We start from the raw sequence: 18384 nt of genomic DNA, 5'->3' as shown, positions 1-18384 counted from the left end.
GCTCGGCCCTGCTTGTCTTTTTTTAAGGACTCCCCTGATTAGGTTAGGCCCACCCAGGAGAAGCTCCCTTTTTTTAAAAGCTCCCTTTTGATTAATTCAAAGTCAATGCAAAATCCCTTTTGTCATATAATGTAATATAATCATGGGAGTGACAGGCCATCACATTCAAAGGTTCTACCCATACTCAAGGGAAGAGGGTTATACAAGTGTGTGTATCATTGGGAGTCAACTTAGAATTCTGCCTACCACAAAAATCTTTATTAAATTATTTCTTCCCTTATTATTATTTCTTCTCCTATTTATCTTATTCTTTAGTAAAAATCCTACAGTCCAACCCTTTGGCTCGCTCACATCCTCCCAATCCTGGTGTATTTGTTAGGATTTGGAATTGACAGTGTGTGACAGAGACCCGACAGACCAGCAGCTTAAACAAGAGAGAGGTTTACTATTCTGTCCTATAACAGTCTGAGCTGCTTTTTGGTGGCTCTTCCAGGTCTCTTCCCCATTGTTTCTCGACCTTCCCTACTTGATCCTTATTGAGTCATCCCCTGTCTCACAATCCAGATGGCCCACCATCAACCCACTTTCCAGATAGGATGGATGTCACCCTTTCCCTTGAAGGGCACAATCCAAAAGCTGTGCACGTCACCTTTGCTCACATCCTAGTGGCCAGAACGTAGTCATGCAGCCACACCTAGCTGCAAGGGAGGCTGGAGAATGTAGTCTTTGGCTGGGGGCTATTATGATGGAAGTAGGGGAGGATAGATATCGGGGGTCACCTAGTGGTTTCTGCCACAGCTGGGATGGCCAAGTCCTTGTCTTCCTTTTACAGATGGGGAAACTAAGCTCAGAGGGAAGCTTTTCTGTCATCACATAGAAAGTGATGGGTCAGTCAAGAGGGGAAATAGGAGAAGCCTCTTTGTACCATAGTCCAAAATCAGGGCTTTAACCAGCTCAGAGGAGCTAATAGCTCATTGCTGGATTAATCAATAGACAAATAAATGAAAGCAGGGGGGGTGTATAAAAGAATGGTTTGAAGAACAAGTGCTGTGAGGTGTCTGTCATGGTTGCCACCTAGTGTCTGGATGGGAAGCCGTGGAGGGCAGCCGACCCTGAACTCCACCTTCCTCTGATGCTCATCCTGACCCAGTGTGGTGGGGAGAACTTTGCCCTGAGGACAGACTGCCTGGGTTGGAATCTTAAATCACTCCAGCTGTCTAACCTGGGTCAAGTGACTTCAGCTCTCTGGGCTCATGAATCTCTTCTATAATGTGGGGAAAATAAGAATAATAATACCACCTAGCACTCACAGAGTGCATCCTCTGTGCCGAGAAGTGTTCTGAGTGTTTACAAGGATTAAGTCACTTCACTTCACCATACCTGACAGCAAGGACCACTAGCACCTGTGTTCCAGGGGAGCAAACAGCTGGAGAACAGAGCCAAGTGACTTGTCAAGGTCCCTCAGCTAATCTGAGGCAGAGCCTACTCTACCACACTGCCTTGCAATGACACTCTGGGCATGTGGCTTTCAGGATGTGGGCCCCTTTGACACAGAGGCCCAGGGTCTGCTCCCCTACCCCCACTCCTCACCTCTCTCTTCCCACCTCATGCTCTCCCACCTCGTTCTTGCCCTGCACTGACGACGCCACCACTGTCCCCAGCCCTGGGAACCCAGCAGCCTTCTGGATGCCTCCTCCTGGGCCTCCCCCAGACCCCTCCCACTCACCGTGTCCCACACCGACTTCAGAGACTCCCTGAAACCTGCTGTGTAGTCAAGAATTAACTTTGCGCAACATTTGGCCTTTACCCTGGCTCCTGGGAGGTGACCTCTAAATGCTCAGAATTTCCCTGAGTGATAGGAGCATCTTTGTTATCTATGATGGGCCCTGATGGTTTATGCCAATTTGGTGACTCAGGATGGGAGCTGGCCACACCAAAAAGACCAACAGTGTTGTTAGAGGGTTGGGGCTTTGAGCCATGTGATACCAGCCCAGTCTTCATATCTGACCTCTGACACCAGGGAGGGAAGGGGGGCTGGAAATTGAGTTCAACCACATGTGCCATGATTCCATCAATTGTTAATTACTATGATCAATCAATCAATAATGAAGCTTCAATAAAAATTCTGGACACTGAAGCTCAGGTGAGCTTTCCAGACCGCAGTATTGTCACACATTGATCCCAGGAGGGTAAGGTGCCTCTGAGTGCATGGACCCTCCCCAGACCTCGCCCAATGCATCTCTCCCTTTGGCTGGTTCTAATTTGCATCATTCTACTATAATAAAACTATAATCAGAAGTATAGCATTTTCCTGAGTTCTGTGAGTTACTCTAGAAAATTATCAAACCTGAGAGTGGTTTCAGAAAACCCCAAAACCTACGGTTGGTGTGTGACTTGAGGGTGGTCTTGTAGGGGCTGTTCTTCTGTGTGGCTTGGCAAACTCTTTACACCTTCCCTCCCCAGCTCCCATCTCAGACCCCAGTCCCCAGGCCAAAGCTCTGGGCCCTGACCTGACACCTCCCCCAACACACAATGCTTCAGCTGTTCATTCAGCTTCCCAAGTATCCCTACCAAGTGCCCTCTGCCCACCATGGCCCTGCCATGGTCCAGCCCCACCCTCCTTCCTGTCCCCTTATCCACCCTCCAGGAGGCAGCTGGAGAGATCATTCTAAAGTCCAAAACTGACTCTTCTGTTTCCAGCTTTTCCACTGTGACTCCCCAGTGGCCTCCAGACAAAGTCCCAGATCCCTACTCAGTCACATGAGTGGGCCATTGCACATGTGTCCCCTTAAATCAAATTATTTGAGATTATTTTTAATTTTCATTATTCATTACTTACTAATTTTATAGTATACATATTTGTTTATTATTGTTTTATTTGTTTTTCATTATTTTTCTAGTTATTACCCCACACAGAGCTGATCCTCACCTCTAGGCCTTTATTGAGAGTCTCTCTGTCTCTGTCTCTTTCTCTCTCCATGTGCTCTAGGAGCCTGAGAACCATATAAGAAGTCTGGCCATCCTGAAGCCACCATGCTGCTGGAGAGACCCCGCAAAGAGGCCACAGTGAGACAGGGATGTCCGAGGAGCCCCAGTGGCTCCAGCCAGGTGACCACATGTGAGTGTGAGTGAGCCTTCCAATGACTCCAGCCCCAGCCACTGACCGGCACCAGGTCAAACTGAGTGGAGCAGACACAGGCTGACCCCACTGAGCCCTGCCCAAACTGCAGACTCGTATGTTTACAGAATGTTATTGGAAGTCACTGTGTTTTGGGGAGATTTGTTACTGGGCTCTACTAACTGAAATAAAGAGAGCAGGAAATCAACAAGAAGGAAAGCAGACCCAGGAGACAGAGAGACAATGTTGATCCAGCCCTGCCTGAAACCAACATGACCCCTGGATTCTTTGGTTACATGAGCTAAGCATGACTTCTGTTCTTGCAAACAAACATGCCCTAAGATAAGAGATTTTTCCAACTCACATTCACATAGCTCTTACGCTAGGCAAGGTGCACTCCTAAGATCATTATATATTTAACTGATTTACTTATTCCAACAGCCCTATGAGTTAAGTACTACTATGTTCCCCATTTTACAGATGGAGCAGCTGAAGTTACTGCCAAAAGTGAAGTCACTTGCTTCCTTTCTAACTTGGGCCCAGCAGGATGGCTCCTGCAAAGAAGGGTGGCGAGAAGAAGAAAGGCCGTTCTGCCATCAGCAAGGTGGTGACCCGAGAATACATCATCACCTTTCACAAGAGTATCCATGGAGTGAGTTTCAAGAAGCGTGACCCTCGGGCACTCAGAGAGATCTGGAAATTTGCCATGAAGATGGGGACTCCAGATGTGCACCCTGATCCAGGCTCAACAAAGCCGTCTGGGCCAAAGGAATAAGGAATGTCCCTTACCATACCCATGTGCGGTTGTACAGAAAACGTAATGAGGATGAAGATTCACCAAACAAGCTTTATCCTTTGGTTACCTATGTACCTGCTACCACTTTCAAAAATCTGCAGTCAATGTGGATGAGAACTAACTGCTGGTTGTCGAATAAATTTATAAAAGAAAAAAACAAAAAGTGAAGTTACTTGCCAAAGCTAGGAAGTGGCAAAACTGGGATTCCAATCCAGGGAAGGATTTGGCTCCAGGGTCTGTGTTCTTAACCACTAGTCTATAGAGCCTTCTATTCTTCTCCTCTATTTGCAACCTCGTAATGGTCCACACTTGACAGGAACGGAGATATTGTCCCGACTCTCAGTAAATGTGCAGAGCTTCACTTCCCAAGCCCAGGCAGCATGTCTGATTTCTCTCTCCAACAACAATCGCACCACCATGTCATGACTATCTGTTCGTTCACTGTCCTATACCTGGCCCCCTTCTTCCACTGGAGCAAAATAACAGTGAGCCAAGCCAAACCATTTATAAAACGAGCAAACAAAAAGTGAAGTCCCCCACCCCGACCCCCAAGAGGAGGACAGAGCTGCCCAGGCTACTGGGGAGTCTGAAGTGTTTGTGGATGGGAAACTGGTCCATTCCAAGAAGGTGATTCTGAGTGCGGATCCCAGACAGGAAGGGAGTGCTGCCTAGCAGGTAGGAGACATGCAAGAGCTCTTTCCCCTCTGTGCCCAGAAAGGCAATGGCTTTGTGGATGAGGCCAGGCTGCAGAAAATTGTGACCATTATGAGGAGATCAAGAAAAGGTAGCAGCAACTAGAGGAGCTCGAGGTGAGGAGCTAGAAGTGAGTGAGGGGCTGCAGAGGTGGCAGGAGGGAGGATTGGGTGGGACAGAGCAGGGCGCTCACTGTCGTGGAGTCACAGCAGAAGACTGGGTGGGGCTTTCACGACAGTTTTGCTATCTTAATAAGGAGAGTGACACAGCAGGCATGTCCCCTCTCCTTCCTCACCACTATTCTGCCTGGAAAACAGACATCATGGATACAAGTGCAGCAACGAAACACCATGCACAAGCCCCAAAGCCAACACGTTAATGGTGGCAGAAAACAAATACAGAAAAGCTCTGGTTTTTCCAGTGGCATAGTTGGACAGCTGGCCAACTCCAGCACCCTCCCACTTGTTCATGAGAAAAATAATTTGTTTTTTCTATTGTGTGTACCATTAGCAGTCAAATTTGCTGTTACTTGCAGGCAAAAGCACTCCTAACTGAAATCTACTACTCACCAGAACCTACTAATTCTGTGCCAGGCCTGCAGCTAATCCCTTCCCAGGCATAATTAGTCATTATCAAAGAAATTCCATGAGGATTGAATTATGTCCCCCCAAAACTCCCTGAAGCTTGAATTGTATCCCCTGAGTTTTATGTATTAGCCCTCACTGTGACTGTTAAGAGGGTGGGAAATCCTATTACGGTAATTGAGAGGTTGAGCCTTGAGGAGGTGATTGGATTGTAGGACCGTGCAGTAGTGAATGGATTAAAAAAGGTGGTCAGGGGCATGGTTCTGAGGGCTTTAAAAGAAGAGGAGAGTCTGTCTTCCACTCTCTCTTGCTCTTTCTACTCCACCATCTTGCAATGTGAGACCCTTAGGTCACTGTTGCCACCACCAGATGGACTTTGGACTTCCCAGCCTCAGAAACTGTAAGCAATAAATTTTGTTTGTCTTTATAAATCACCCAGTTGCAGGTATTCTGTTACAGCAACACAAAACAGACCAATACAGTTAAATAGCACTATAATGCTCATTTTATGGAGGAGGAAATTGAGGTTCAGAGAGACAGCATCCCTTGTTAGAGGTCACACAGCAAATAAGTGGGGACACATACATTCCCCTCCCCTAGACCATAGAGACCCCCCTCCCCACCCCAACACCAGAATTCTAAGACCTGTGGATTTAGAAAGTGGGCTCTTGGAGTGCTGAGGGGTTTGGAATGTGAGACTGGCCGCAATCCTTGTTTCCTTCTCAATCCCAAAATATGCCAATAAGATGGAAAGTTTTCTAAATGTATCCAGAACCGGGGCATGGGAAATGAAGAAACCACAAAAGAAACAAACTGGCCTGGATAGCAAGAGGAGCTGAGGCTAGACCACCAGGAGCAACAGGACTAGCCTTACATTCCAGTTCTCCCTCCTCCCCACCCCGTATCCAGAACATCAGAGATGCTGACAGCCCTGTAGCAGGTGACTTCCGCAGACCTCAGAAATGAGTGTGGCGACAGCAGACTCAGTCGGACCAGAACACAGGGATGCAGGCTCTGTATGTATTTGCCACTTCACCCCTCTCCGACCCCGCCCCAGCCCCAGCCACCATCAGAAAAGGACCTCACTTGGCAATATTTCAGCCCTTCTTGTCATCCTGCTGAGACTCCTAAGATGGGGAGAGAAGAGAGAAAAAATTAAAAGTAACAATGACAACAACTCCATAAAATAATAGTGTTTAAATAGGGCTTACTATGTGTCCAGCACTGTTCTAGTGCTTTCCATGTATTACAACGTCCACTCTAGTGTCCTCATTATTTTTCAAATGCACCAAGCACATGCCTACCGCAGGGCCTTTGCACTTGCTGCTCCCCTGCCTGGAATACTTCTCCCCAGAAATCCACAGGGTTCAGTGCCTCACTGCTTTTGTGCTCAAATATCACCTTCTCAATGAGGCCTTCCCCGAACACTCAATTCAGAGTTGCAGAAAAAGTCCCAGCCTGCCCGCTCCTCTTCCCTGCTTATTTTTCTCCTTAGCACTTAACTTCTAAAATGCCTTCTGTTCACCTGTGTACCTTGTTCATTGTCTGTCTCCTCCACTAGAATGTCAGTTCCAATAGGGCAAGGGTTTGTATCTGTTTTGTTCACTGCTGTACCCCAGGGCCTGGGAAGTACTCAGCACATATTAGGTACTCAGCAAATATTTGTTGAATAAAGAAACCCAATGAGGTAAAGGCTATCATAATCACTGCTTTATAGAGGAGGAGGAAACTGAGGCACAGAGAGGTGAAGGAATTTGCCCCAGGTCACATAGCCAGAAAATGGCAGAGCTGGGATTTGAGTGAAAGCAGCACAGGCTTAGCCATTACCCATCCTCCAGATCTGCAATGTGCTCGATTGCGGTTCTCCTCTACCCAGCACTCCACCTCCACGTGCTTCAGAGGGACCAGTCCCCCAGCCCCTGAGCTCCAAGAATGGGCACATGGCTCAAGACTCAATGAATGGAACACTACTCTGCCATGAAAAAGAATGAAATCCTGTCATTCACAGCAACATGGACAAACTTAGAGAAAATCATGTTAAGTGAAATAAGCCAGGCACGGAGAGAAATATTGCATGTCCTCATTCATAAGTGAAAGCTAAAAAATAAATTAATTTTAAAAAAAGAAAGAAAGAAAGAAAAGGGCCGGCCCGTGGCTCACTTGGGAGAGTGTGGTGCTGATAACACCAAGTCAAGGGTTAAGATCCCCTTACCGGTCATCTTTTAAAATAAATAAATAAATAATTTTAAAAAAAAGAAAAAAAAAGAAAGAAAGAAAGATACAGCAATCACAATAATATGTTGAACTTTCAAAAGGAGAGAACAGAACTGAGGTTACCAGAGGTGGGAAAGGCGGAGGAGGCGGGGGTTAAGGTAATTGGTAAAGAGCCACAAAAAATGATTACATCGTATAATGTTGAATATACTAATTACCCTGATTTGAGCATCACTTACTGCACACAAGTCATTAATGATATTCAGCTCTGTACCTCACACATATGTACAATCAACTATGCTGCAATTAAAAAAAAAAAAAGGCCAGCTAATGAGAGCACTACAGTTCCTCGAGCCTCAGTGATTGGTTCAGGGATGAACATGTGAGCTACTCCAGGCCAATGGGAACTTACTGCAGGATTTATGCCACCAGGAGGAGGAGCCTACCTGAGAATAAAGCCAGAACCCAAAAAAGGGAAAGATGGACAAAAGCAGAACCCAGAGTAGGAAAAAATCAGATTCCCAATGGCAATATTTTGGTGCCTGGATCCACCCATCCCTGAATCCAACAAAATTATACCCTAGACTTGTATTCCCAAGGGCGAATATTTTTTTGTCTAAAGCTAGTTTGAGCTAGGTTTTCTGTTGCAATCCAAAACAGACCTGACCGATTCCAATAACAGCAACAGCTGTCACTTACTGAAGAAGGTCTTTGGCAAGCCTGTACCTCACAACATCTAACCTCACCCCATTTCAGCCTTGTGTGGCCGGTGGATGCAGGATATGAACCTCAGTCTCTGTGATCCTGGAAACTGCATTTGAAACCACTACCATTTTCTGTGTATTAGCAGGTATGGAAAACAGACCTCTCCCCTGCCTCCCTTGCTCCCCACTCACAGATGGGCTGCTAGAAAATAGACCTACTAAGATCCTGGCACGTAGTAGGGATTCAAAAAATCCTCTTTATAATTCTTTAAAAACAGCTACTAGTTCATGTGGACCTTGTCTGGATCCTGATTCTACAAACCAACTGTAAAAAGACATTTTTGAGACATTTCAGTGGATATTAAATGGTATTAAAACATTCTAAAATTTCTGTTCGATGTGATAATGACCTTGTATTTCTGTTTTTAAAATTCATCTATCAGAGGGACGGCCCATGGCTCACTCAGGAGAGTGTGGTGCTGATAACACCAAGGCCATGGGTTCAGATCCCATAAAGGGATGGCCGGTTCGCTCACTTGGAAGGGTATGGTGCTGACAACACCAAGTCAAGGGTTAAGATCCCCTTACTGGTCACAAAAAAAAAAAAAAATTCATCTATTAGAGATGTGGATGGAAGTATTTACAGGTGAAATAACATGAGGTCTGGAATACACTTTAAAATACTACAGGCGAGGGTTGGCTGGTTAACTCACTTGGTTTAGAGTGTGGTGCTGGTAACGCTAAGGTCAAGAGTTCAGACCCCTATAACCAGCTAGCCACCAAAAATAAAATAAAATAAAATAAAATACTGCAGTGCAAAAAGGAAGTGGTGAAAAAAACAGATGAAACAAGACAAGAGAAAGTTGATCATAGCTGATACGGGTGGCAGGTACTTCAAATTCATCACACTATTCTCTCAACTCGTGTGTATGCCTAAAATTTTCCACCAAAATAGTTTGAAAAAAATCATAGAAAATTTCTCCATTTATAGAAAATTCTAGAAGATGAAAACCAACCCGTGGTTACAGGAAGCAGATCAACAGTGGCCTAAGATGGAGTAGAGTTTGGGAAAACTTATAAAAGTTCTAGAGGAAATTTATGGAGGAGATGGGTATGTTCATTACCTTGATTTTGGTGATGGTTTCCCAGGTGTATATGTCAAAACTAATCAACTCATACACTTTAAACATGGATTGTTTCTTATACATCACTTATATCTTGATGAAGTTAAAAACAAATGTAAAATATAGATGGTATATGCAACAGACAAAATGCTAAACCAGCAGCAGCTTGCAAATTTGTATATAGTAAGTGCCTCTAAAAACCCAGTACTGGTGGCAAATTATTGTGCATGTGCTCTAATACCTTCGAACACCATTACCTAGAGCTTTCTACCAGAATGGATTCCATGTTCTATATCTGCAATCCAATCCAGTATGCTAGCTGTAGTGGATTGAATTATGTCCCCCCAAAACTCATTGAAGCTTGAATTGTGTCCCCCAAGTTTTATGTATTAGAAACAGCCCCCACCGTGACTGTTAAGAGGGTGGGAAATCCTATTATGGTAATTGAAAGGTGGAGCCTTGAAGAGGTGATTGGATTGTAGGACTGTGCAGTAGTGAATGGATTAAAAATGGTGGTCAGGGGCGTGGTTCCAAGAACTTTTAAAGAAAAGGAGAGTCTGTCTTGCTCTCTCTCTGCTTCCACCATCTTGCAATGTGAGATCCCTGGGTCTGTCACCACCACCAGATGGTCTTTGGACTTCCTGACCTTAGAAACTGTAAGCAACTAAATTTCATTTTATTTATAAATCACCCAGTTCCACATATTTTGTTATAGCAACATGAATGGACTAATACAGAAAATTGGTACCAAGGAGTGGGGTGTTGCTATACAGATACCTGAAAATGTAGATGCAGCTTTGGAACTGGGTAATGGGCAAAGGTTGGAGGAGTTTGTAGGATTTAGAAGAAGATAAAAAGATGATGGAAAGTTTGGAACATTTTAGAGATTGGTTAAATGGTTGTGACCAGAATGTTGATAGAAACGGGGACAGTAAAGACCATGAGGATGATGAGGTCTCAGATAGAAATGAGGAATTTACCGGGAATTGGACAAAAGATCACCCTTGCTACATCATAGCAGGGAACTTGGCTGCATTGTGTCCACACCCTAGGACTTTGTGGAGGTTGGAACTTAGGAGTTTTGAACCAGAGCATTTGGCGGAAGAAATTTCTAAGCAGCAAAGCATTGAGGAAGCTGCATGGCTATTTGCAACAGCCTACACTGAGTTATGGTGGCAAAGGCACGACATAAAGCCAGAATTTAAAAGAGAAGCGGAGCATAAAGATTTGGAAAATTTGCAGCCTGGCCACGTGGTAGAGAAGCAGAGAGCATTGTCAGAAGAAAAATTCAATGGTACTAAGAAGATTAACACAAAAGAGTAGGATTATCAGGAGAAGGGGGAGAAGGCCCCGAAGACACTGCAGAAGCCTCGGGGACCAACCCTTCCATTACAGGCCCAGAGGCCTAGGGAGACAGAATGGACTTGGGCAACAGGCCTGAGGCACCCTCCATGGGATCGCTGTCCAGGGCCACCTTGGGAAGCTGCTTCCAGCACCAGCACCCCAGCTGCTTTTGCTGCTCCAGCTATAGGTAAATTGGCCCCAGGTGTGGCTGGATGTGCGGCTTTGGAAAATACAAGCCGGAAGACTTGGCGGCATCCACGTGGTGTTAGGTCTGCAGGCTTGCAGAATGCTAGAGCTGTGGAGGCTTGGGAGCCTCCACCCCGATTTCAGAGGATGTATGGATAAGTCTGGGGGTCCAGGAAGAGATCTGTTGCAGGTGCGGAGTCACCGCAGGCAACCTTCACTAGAGCAATGCCGAGTGGAAACGTGGGGTCGGAGATGCAGCAGAGAACCCCCAACAGCACCATGTCTAGTGGAGCTGTGAGAGCAGGACCACCATGGAGACCCCAGATCTGTGGAGCTACCAGCATGCAATGCCAGCCTGCAAGATCTAAAGTATCACCTGAGACCAGGAAAGCCATAGGAGCAGAGCTGCCTGAGGACTTGGGGACCCAACCCCCACAACAGCATACAGAGGAGGTCGAACATGGAATCAAGTTACCTGATTCACCAGCCTTGAGATTTAATACCTGCACTGCTGGGTTTTGGACTGGTTTGGGACCTGTTACACCTTTCTTTTGGCCTATTTCTCCCTTTTGGAATGGGAATATGTACCCTATGTTTGTCCCACCATTGTATCTTGGAAGCAGATAACTTGTATTGATTTCACTGATGGAACTTTGAACTTTTTTCTTTTCGTTTCTTTTTTTTTAAGATGACCGGTAAGGGGATCTTAACCTTTGACTTGGTGTTGTCAGCACCACGCTCTCCCAAGTGAGCCACGGGCTGGCCCCTGGGACTTTGAACTTTTGAGGTGAGACAAATTAAGACTTTGGGGATGAAATGAATGGGGATGAATTTGCATGTGAAAAGGACATGACTTTTGGGGGCCAGGGATGGAATGTAGATTGAATTATGTTCCCCCAAACTCACTGAAGCTTGAATTGTGTCCCCCAAGTTTTATTATTAGAAATTTACCCTCAGGCCGGCCTGTGGCTCACTTGGGAGAGTGTGGTGCTGATGACACCAAGGCCACGGGTTCGGATCCCTATATAGGGATGGCCGGTTAGCTCACTTGGGAGAGCGTGGTGCTGACAACACCAAGTCAAGGGTTAAGATCCCCTTACCGGTCATCTTTAAAAAAAAAAAAAAGAGAAAAGAAAAGAAATTTACCCTCCATTGTGACTGTTAAAAGGGTGGGAAATCCTATTACGGTAATTGAAAGGTGGAACATTGAAGAGGTGATTGATTGGATTGTAGGATTATGCAGTAGTGAATGGATTAAAAATGGTGGTCAGGGGCACGGTTCTGAGGGCTTTAAAAGAAGAGGAGAGTTTGTCTTGCTCTCTCTCTGCTTCCACCATCTTGCAATGTGAGATTCCCTGGGTCACTGTCACCACCGCCAGATGGACTTTGGACTTCCCAGACTTAGAAACTGTAAGCAATAAATTTCATTTTTCTTTATAATTACCCAGTTCCATGTATTTTGTTATAAGCAACACAAAACGGACAAATAACACTAGCCACACGTGGCTATCGAGCCCTTGAAATGTGGCTAGTGCAACTAAAAAACTGAATTTTTAATGTATTTAATTTTAATTAATTTAATTTTAAATTTACAGGCCTTCTGCTGTCATTGAAGAGCACGGCTTTACAACTAAAAGCTAAAAAAGAATTTTTTTAACTCTTTTGAAAAAAAAATGTATAGTTGACTTACACTGTGCCCTACTCTGAGCTGTGTACTATGTTTTACCTAATATAAGTCTCATGGAATGATCTCAACAATCCCATTTTATAGATGAAGAAACTGAGGCTCAGGAAATAGTGTAGGTGACTTGTCATGATTATAACAGTGAGGACTGGCTGAGCTAGGAAAGGAACCAAGACAGTGCTCTGCCCTGGCCTCCTCCCCACCTGCCCTTCCCTCCCTCCTGCCCCTCCACAGCCCCTCACTCACCTCTAGCTCCTCACTTCCAGCTCTGCCACTTGCCACTACCTTTTCTTGATCTCCTCATTGATAATGCTCACAATTTTCTGCAGCCTGGCCTCATCCACAAAGCCATCGCCTTTCTGGGCACAGAAGGGAAAGAGCACAGGCATGTCTCCTACCCACCGGGACCCAGTACCCCCCTCCCTCCCTGTCCAGGATCCTTGCTCAGAATCACCTTCTTGGAATGGACCAGTTTCCCATCCACAAACACTTCGAACTCCCCGGTAGCCTGGTCAGCTCTGTCCTCCTCCTGGGGAGGGAACGTCAGGGGTTGGGGAAGTCTGAGAGTTCCCCTCCGAGCCCCTTGGGGTCCTCAGAGCCCTGACCACCCCTCATTCCCCCAGGTCACCAGCACACTTACAAAAAGCAGGTGATTTGGAAATTGCTGCTCCAGACTCTTCTTCAGTAGAATGTACTGAGGGGAGAAGATGGGAGATCATGAGGTCACAGGGTCAGAGGAGAGGGGAAACAGGAACTCTTCCCAGTCTTCGTGCCCCACACTGCCTCCACCTCCAACGCCAAAACAACTCACCCGAAGGCCATAGCTTCAGAGGCCACTGGATGCCACAGGCACAGGGCAGCAGGAGGGAGGCAGAGAGACACAAAGACGACACTGCATCAGTAATCCTCCCAACCCCAGAGGGACCCCATGAACACCTCAATCATATCATGTCCCTCCAATGCTCAGAACCCTCCAGTAGCACCATCTTACTCAGGGTAAAAAGCCACAGGCCTCCCCATAGCCCACAAGCCACCATGTGTTCTGCCCCATTGCCTCTCTGTCCCCATCTCCTCCCACTCTCCCCCCACCTCGTTCACCTGCTCCAGCCACAGAGACCACCTAGCTCCTCTTTCAACATCCAGGCACGCCCTGCCTCAGGGCCTTTGCACTGGTGGTTCCCTCTGCAGAATGTTCTTCCCCCTCATGGCTCCTTCTCTCCCCTCCTCCAGGTCTCTGCTCTTATATCACCTCAGTGAGGCCTTCCTGACCACCACAGCTAAAGCTGCGACCGCACAAGACATCTTCTGTCCATAGTGCTGATCACCTGCTCATATACGAGATCCTCTGCTATGTGTTGTATTTATTGTTTATTGCCTGCCCCTCCGCACCAGCATGTCAGCCACACAAGGTCAGCGGTCTCTGTGTTGTTCACTGCTGTGTCCCTGATGCCAAGAACAGGGCCTGGCACATGGTAGTTGCTTAAGAAATAGGTGTTGAATGAATGAATTCATGGATCCCTGGAGTCAGGAAAAGAGATAGAAGAAGGAGATGGGGAGAGAAAAAGAGAGGGGGGAGAAAAGGGAACCATGATAGGGAGAAGGAGGAGAAAGAGACACACACGACACAGGAAAAGGAAAAGAGACAGAGTGAGCTGGGGAGAGAGAGCCGGAGCAGGAGAGGAGCAGGAGAGACGGCCTGGGCAGAGACGGAAGAGGGGAAAGGGAGCCGGGGAGAGAGGCACGGAGATCGGAGGGGAGACAGAGCCCCGAGCCCAGGGGGGCTAAGGAAAGGTTATTACCATTACTATTGCTACTGTTGAGGTTGAACAAAGAGGCTCAGATCTGAGGCGGCAAATGAGAACCGAATCCAGCCTGCTTTGGCCCTTCGCTTGCTGCTCCACTGCCTTCCTACCTTGACCACCTTCTGCAGGCTCTTCTCTCGGCTGAGCAGTGGTAGCTCACGTGCCTCTCCTGAGAAAGCCTGAAGTGCCCCAACTCTTGTGCTCCCTCAGGGAGCTCCTCTCCACTCACAGAAACGTCTTTGGGTCTGTATTTCAGGGCCTCTTCTGGGGAGCAAAGCAGGTCGCTCTGCTCAGCACTCCATCCCCAGCACAGGCCTGGCACGTGGCCGGCACAGCACTCAGAAATGAATGAATGAATGAATGAATGGAGTGAATGAATAAAGCGCAGAGCAGAGATTTGACCCACAGCTCTCCAGCCCCAAAGAGAAAGGTATGTGGAGCCAAGTTTCCAACCTGGAATCTGGACTCTGGAGTTCTACCTGCCTCCTTCCACTCGCCCTAGTGCGGACCCTGACTCCATGACCCCACACGCCCAGCACCTACCCCACCCAGCCCTTTCCCCACGGGGAGGAAGGCAGGTGTGGTAGGGGCAGCCCCTCACCAGTAGATCACTCGAATCATGATCTTGTCCATGTGGAAGTTCTTGCTGGTGGAAGCGAATGTGTCCGTAGAAATCTGTAAGGCGATGGCCGATGGGGCAGTCTCCAGCATGGGCGCCGGGATAGGTCCAGGAGCGGGGGAATCCGTCAACTTGGTGGCCGATGGGTCTGCCCTTAAGGTGGGCCCCAGTATATTAGTGGCTGATGGAGTGAGCGCGGGAAGGGACTCTCGGATGGACACGGCTAAGCTGGTGACCGATGGGTCGTGCCTCAAACTCGGCCCTGGCGCAGAATCGTTATCAGACGACAAAGTTGGCTCCGGAGCAGGTTCTGGAGGCGGATCCAAAAGTGGGACCAGATTCCGGAAGGATTCTGAGGCAGGGACCACGGCCGGCGCTCGGGCTGGAGCTGGGGCTGGAGCTCGGGCTGGGGCTGGGGCTGGAGCTCGGGCTGGGGCTGGAGCTCGGGCTGGAGCTGGGGCTGGGGCTGGAGCTCGGGCTGGGGCTCGGGCTGGAGCTGGGGCTGTAGCTGGGGCTGAGGTTGGAGCTGGGGCTGGGGCTGGAGCTCGGGCTGGGGCTGGGGCTGGAGCTCGGGCTGGGGCTGGAGCTCGGGCTGGAGCTGGGGCTGGGGCTGGAGCTCGGGCTGGGGCTCGGGCTGGAGCTGGGGCTGTAGCTGGGGCTGAGGTTGGAGCTCGGGCTGGAGCTGGGGCTGGCGCCGACACAGGAGCCGGGGCTACAGCTGGCACTTGGGCTGGGGCTGGGGCTGGGACCCGGACTGGAGTTAGGGTCCGCATCCGAGCCAAGGTCCGGATCAGGGTGGGAGTCCGGACCACAGCCGGCGCCCGGACTGGAGTCGGGGCCCGGACCGGAGCCGGGGTCCGGACCGGGATCGTGGTCTGGGCCGGGGTCGAAGTCCGGGCCGGAGTCGAAGCCCGGACTGGGGCTGGGGCCCGCGCCTGGTTGTTCATGGGGACCAGGTGGGACCCGGGCAACCCCGGCTGGGAGTCTCTCCCAGCCCGCCGTCCTCGGGCGGGGAGAGCATCTCCCTCACCGAGGTTCTAAAATGGGAGGCGACCACAAGCGGGCACTGTTACACCGTGTTCCATTGGGGCCGAGGTTCTGTAGCCCTGAGACCCGGACGGGGCGTGACGTCGAGATCTCGCTGAATAATCCCCACCCCCTAGCGCCCACCACCAGTGCTAGAAACAGATTGCCGCAGTGCTTCTTGCAGCTGTCGTTGACATTCAGTGTATATTTATGCATTCAGTATATATTTATTGAGTGACTACTGTATGCATGGTTCTGTACTGGGTGATTCTGGGGACAGAGAAGTGATCAAGAAAGCCCAGGTTCCTGCCCTCACCAGGCTCCTTGTCCAGTCGGGGAAGCATGCCCATTTCCAAAGAGTGACAACCTAGAGTGGTCAGCGCCCGGATGTGGGAGCACAGGGAACTGTGGGATCCCAGAAGAGGTGCGAGTAGTCTGCAGCAATCAGAGAGGGCTTCCTAGAAAAGGGAAAAACTGAGAGATCTGGAGAATAATAATACACCAACCACAATTTACATTCATATAGTACTAAGTGCTATATACACTTGCCCACAGCTAGTAAGCGGCAGAGCCAAGACTCAGACTCAATCTGCCAGGCTCCAGGGCCCCGGGGCTCAATCACTCTGAGAAGGCCTCTCGAACTGTGAGCTCCTCCCGGGTGGGCACTTGTCTGATTCACTGCTGTATCCCCAGCTCCTGGAACAAGGTCTGGCACACAGCAGGTGCTCAATAAGTGTTTGAGGAATTAATGAAAGAGACAAGGAATAGGAGTTAAGTACGTAAAGGGGGAGTTAGCTGGAGGCTAACTCCAGAATTAGAGAAGATTCCCCCTCTTTGTTAGAGAGAAAAAAGCCTGGCTTGTTCAAGGAGCTGGCCATGTCCAGCCAGGGCTGGAGCCCAAACAATGAGCTGAGCAGACAAGGACCTGGAGTGAGGACAGTGGCCACTCACCAAGGGCCTTCTTAACCGTGTAGGGACACTTGGACTCCATCCCGAGGCCGTAGGAGGCATGGGAGGGTTTCTTAACTAACATACTGTGCAATAAAGGATTAACCTTACTCAAAGAGAGATCTGGCCTTTGCCCTTGGCTCCTGGGAGGTGATCTCTGAGCGCTTGGAATGTCCTTCCAGAAGAGTGGCTTTGTTTATGCAGCAGTGTTGGGCCTCACCAGATAGTCTATGCTAACAATGTGATTTATGGTGGGGGCTATGGATCACATTAGGTCAGCTCAATCTTGGGAGGGGCTAGAGACTAAGGCCAGCCGTGTGGGCAGTCAACCATATCTACTTGACTGAGCTCCAGTAAAATCTCTAGATTCCATGTCACAGGTGGGGTTCCCTGGTCAGCAACACTTCATGCACATCATCATACATCACTGCTGGGAGAAGTCGCTACTGTCCACAACTCCACCAGAAGAGCACACCCAGAAGCTCGTGCTGGGGACTCGCCTGGAACCTGCCCTTTCCACCTCTTTTCCTGGCTGATTTTAATCCATATCCTACCCTTATAATAAACCATGACCGTGAGCAGAACAGCTTTTAGTGAGTTCTGTGAGTCCTTCTAGGGAATAATCAAGCCTGAAGGTGGTCTTGGAGGCCCCTGAACTTCACACACACACATACACACAATCTTTTTACTTAAATATGTGTTTATACAGTTATATAATTTAAGTATATATAATCCCATAAATGTTAAAAAGCAACAAAAAGAAAATGAAAGAAAAAAGAAAAAACATATATATAATCTTTTTATTTTGAAATAGTTTAACATTCATAAGAAGTTGGACAAAAGGACAAAAAAATCCTGTCTAGCTTTCACCCAGCTTTCCCCAGTAAAACCATCTTATGGAACCACAGTGCATTGTCAACACCAGAATATTGATGCTGGTACAATACTATTAGGTCAGGATTCATGGAAGGATTTTGAGCAGAAGGGAGGCATTCCCCTCTGGACTTCCCAGCCCGAGAGCCTTCCTTCCTATGTTAAACTTTGGGCCCGAGTTTGAAAAACCATGTAAATCAGGAAAGACACCTAATTTGCTGCGTGATGCAAGGTAAGTCTCTACCCCATTGGGCTTCAATTTCTCCTCTGTGAGATGAGCTTTGAAATGGGCTTTCCTCTTATAGCATAATATTGAGAACTAACATTTACTGAGCATCTACTATATGCCAGGTTCTGTTATAAAACACTTTGCACCTATTAACTTATTTAATACAACTTTATAAAGCAGATTCTATTATTATCCATTTTACAGGTCAGAAAATTAAGGCACAGAGAGATGAAAGGACTTGTCCTAGAAAGTGGCAGAACCAAGATCTGATTTCTGTACATTTGTAGGCTTTTTATTTTTTCAGTGGTACAAGTAGTATTGAGTGTATAATTAACTTCCTTCGGACAGTCTCAAAATTAGAGAATATTCCCCCTCTCTGCTAGCTCTTATTTTATATTTGTTCCTTCTCATTTGGGAGGAAATTTCAGGACATGGAGAGA

At 47.8% G+C, this 18384-nt stretch overlaps 1 protein-coding gene and 1 pseudogene across 1 annotated transcript; one reads left to right on the top strand and one right to left on the bottom strand.

Moving 5' to 3' along the window:
* Positions 1-3656: 3656 nt before the first annotated feature.
* On the top strand, positions 3657-8759 carry LOC134387409 (large ribosomal subunit protein eL31-like; annotated as a pseudogene).
* Positions 8760-12728: 3969 nt separating this feature from the next.
* On the bottom strand, positions 12729-15815 carry SELENOV (selenoprotein V). Its single transcript, XM_063109891.1, has 7 exons — positions 15568-15815; positions 15342-15400; positions 14851-15256; positions 13259-13283; positions 13088-13141; positions 12902-12976; positions 12729-12806 (listed from the first exon to the last, which is right to left on the bottom strand). The coding sequence occupies exons 1-7, from the start codon at positions 15813-15815 to the stop codon at positions 12729-12731; spliced, it is 945 nt and encodes a 314-aa protein (XP_062965961.1).
* Between the last annotated feature and the right edge of the window lie 2569 nt (positions 15816-18384).

Source organism: Cynocephalus volans, chromosome 10 (genome assembly GCF_027409185.1).
Source record: "Cynocephalus volans isolate mCynVol1 chromosome 10, mCynVol1.pri, whole genome shotgun sequence".
Taxonomy (NCBI): domain Eukaryota; kingdom Metazoa; phylum Chordata; class Mammalia; order Dermoptera; family Cynocephalidae; genus Cynocephalus; species Cynocephalus volans.
Note: the sequence above shows the minus strand (reverse complement) of the source record. Positions and strands in the feature narration are given on the sequence as shown.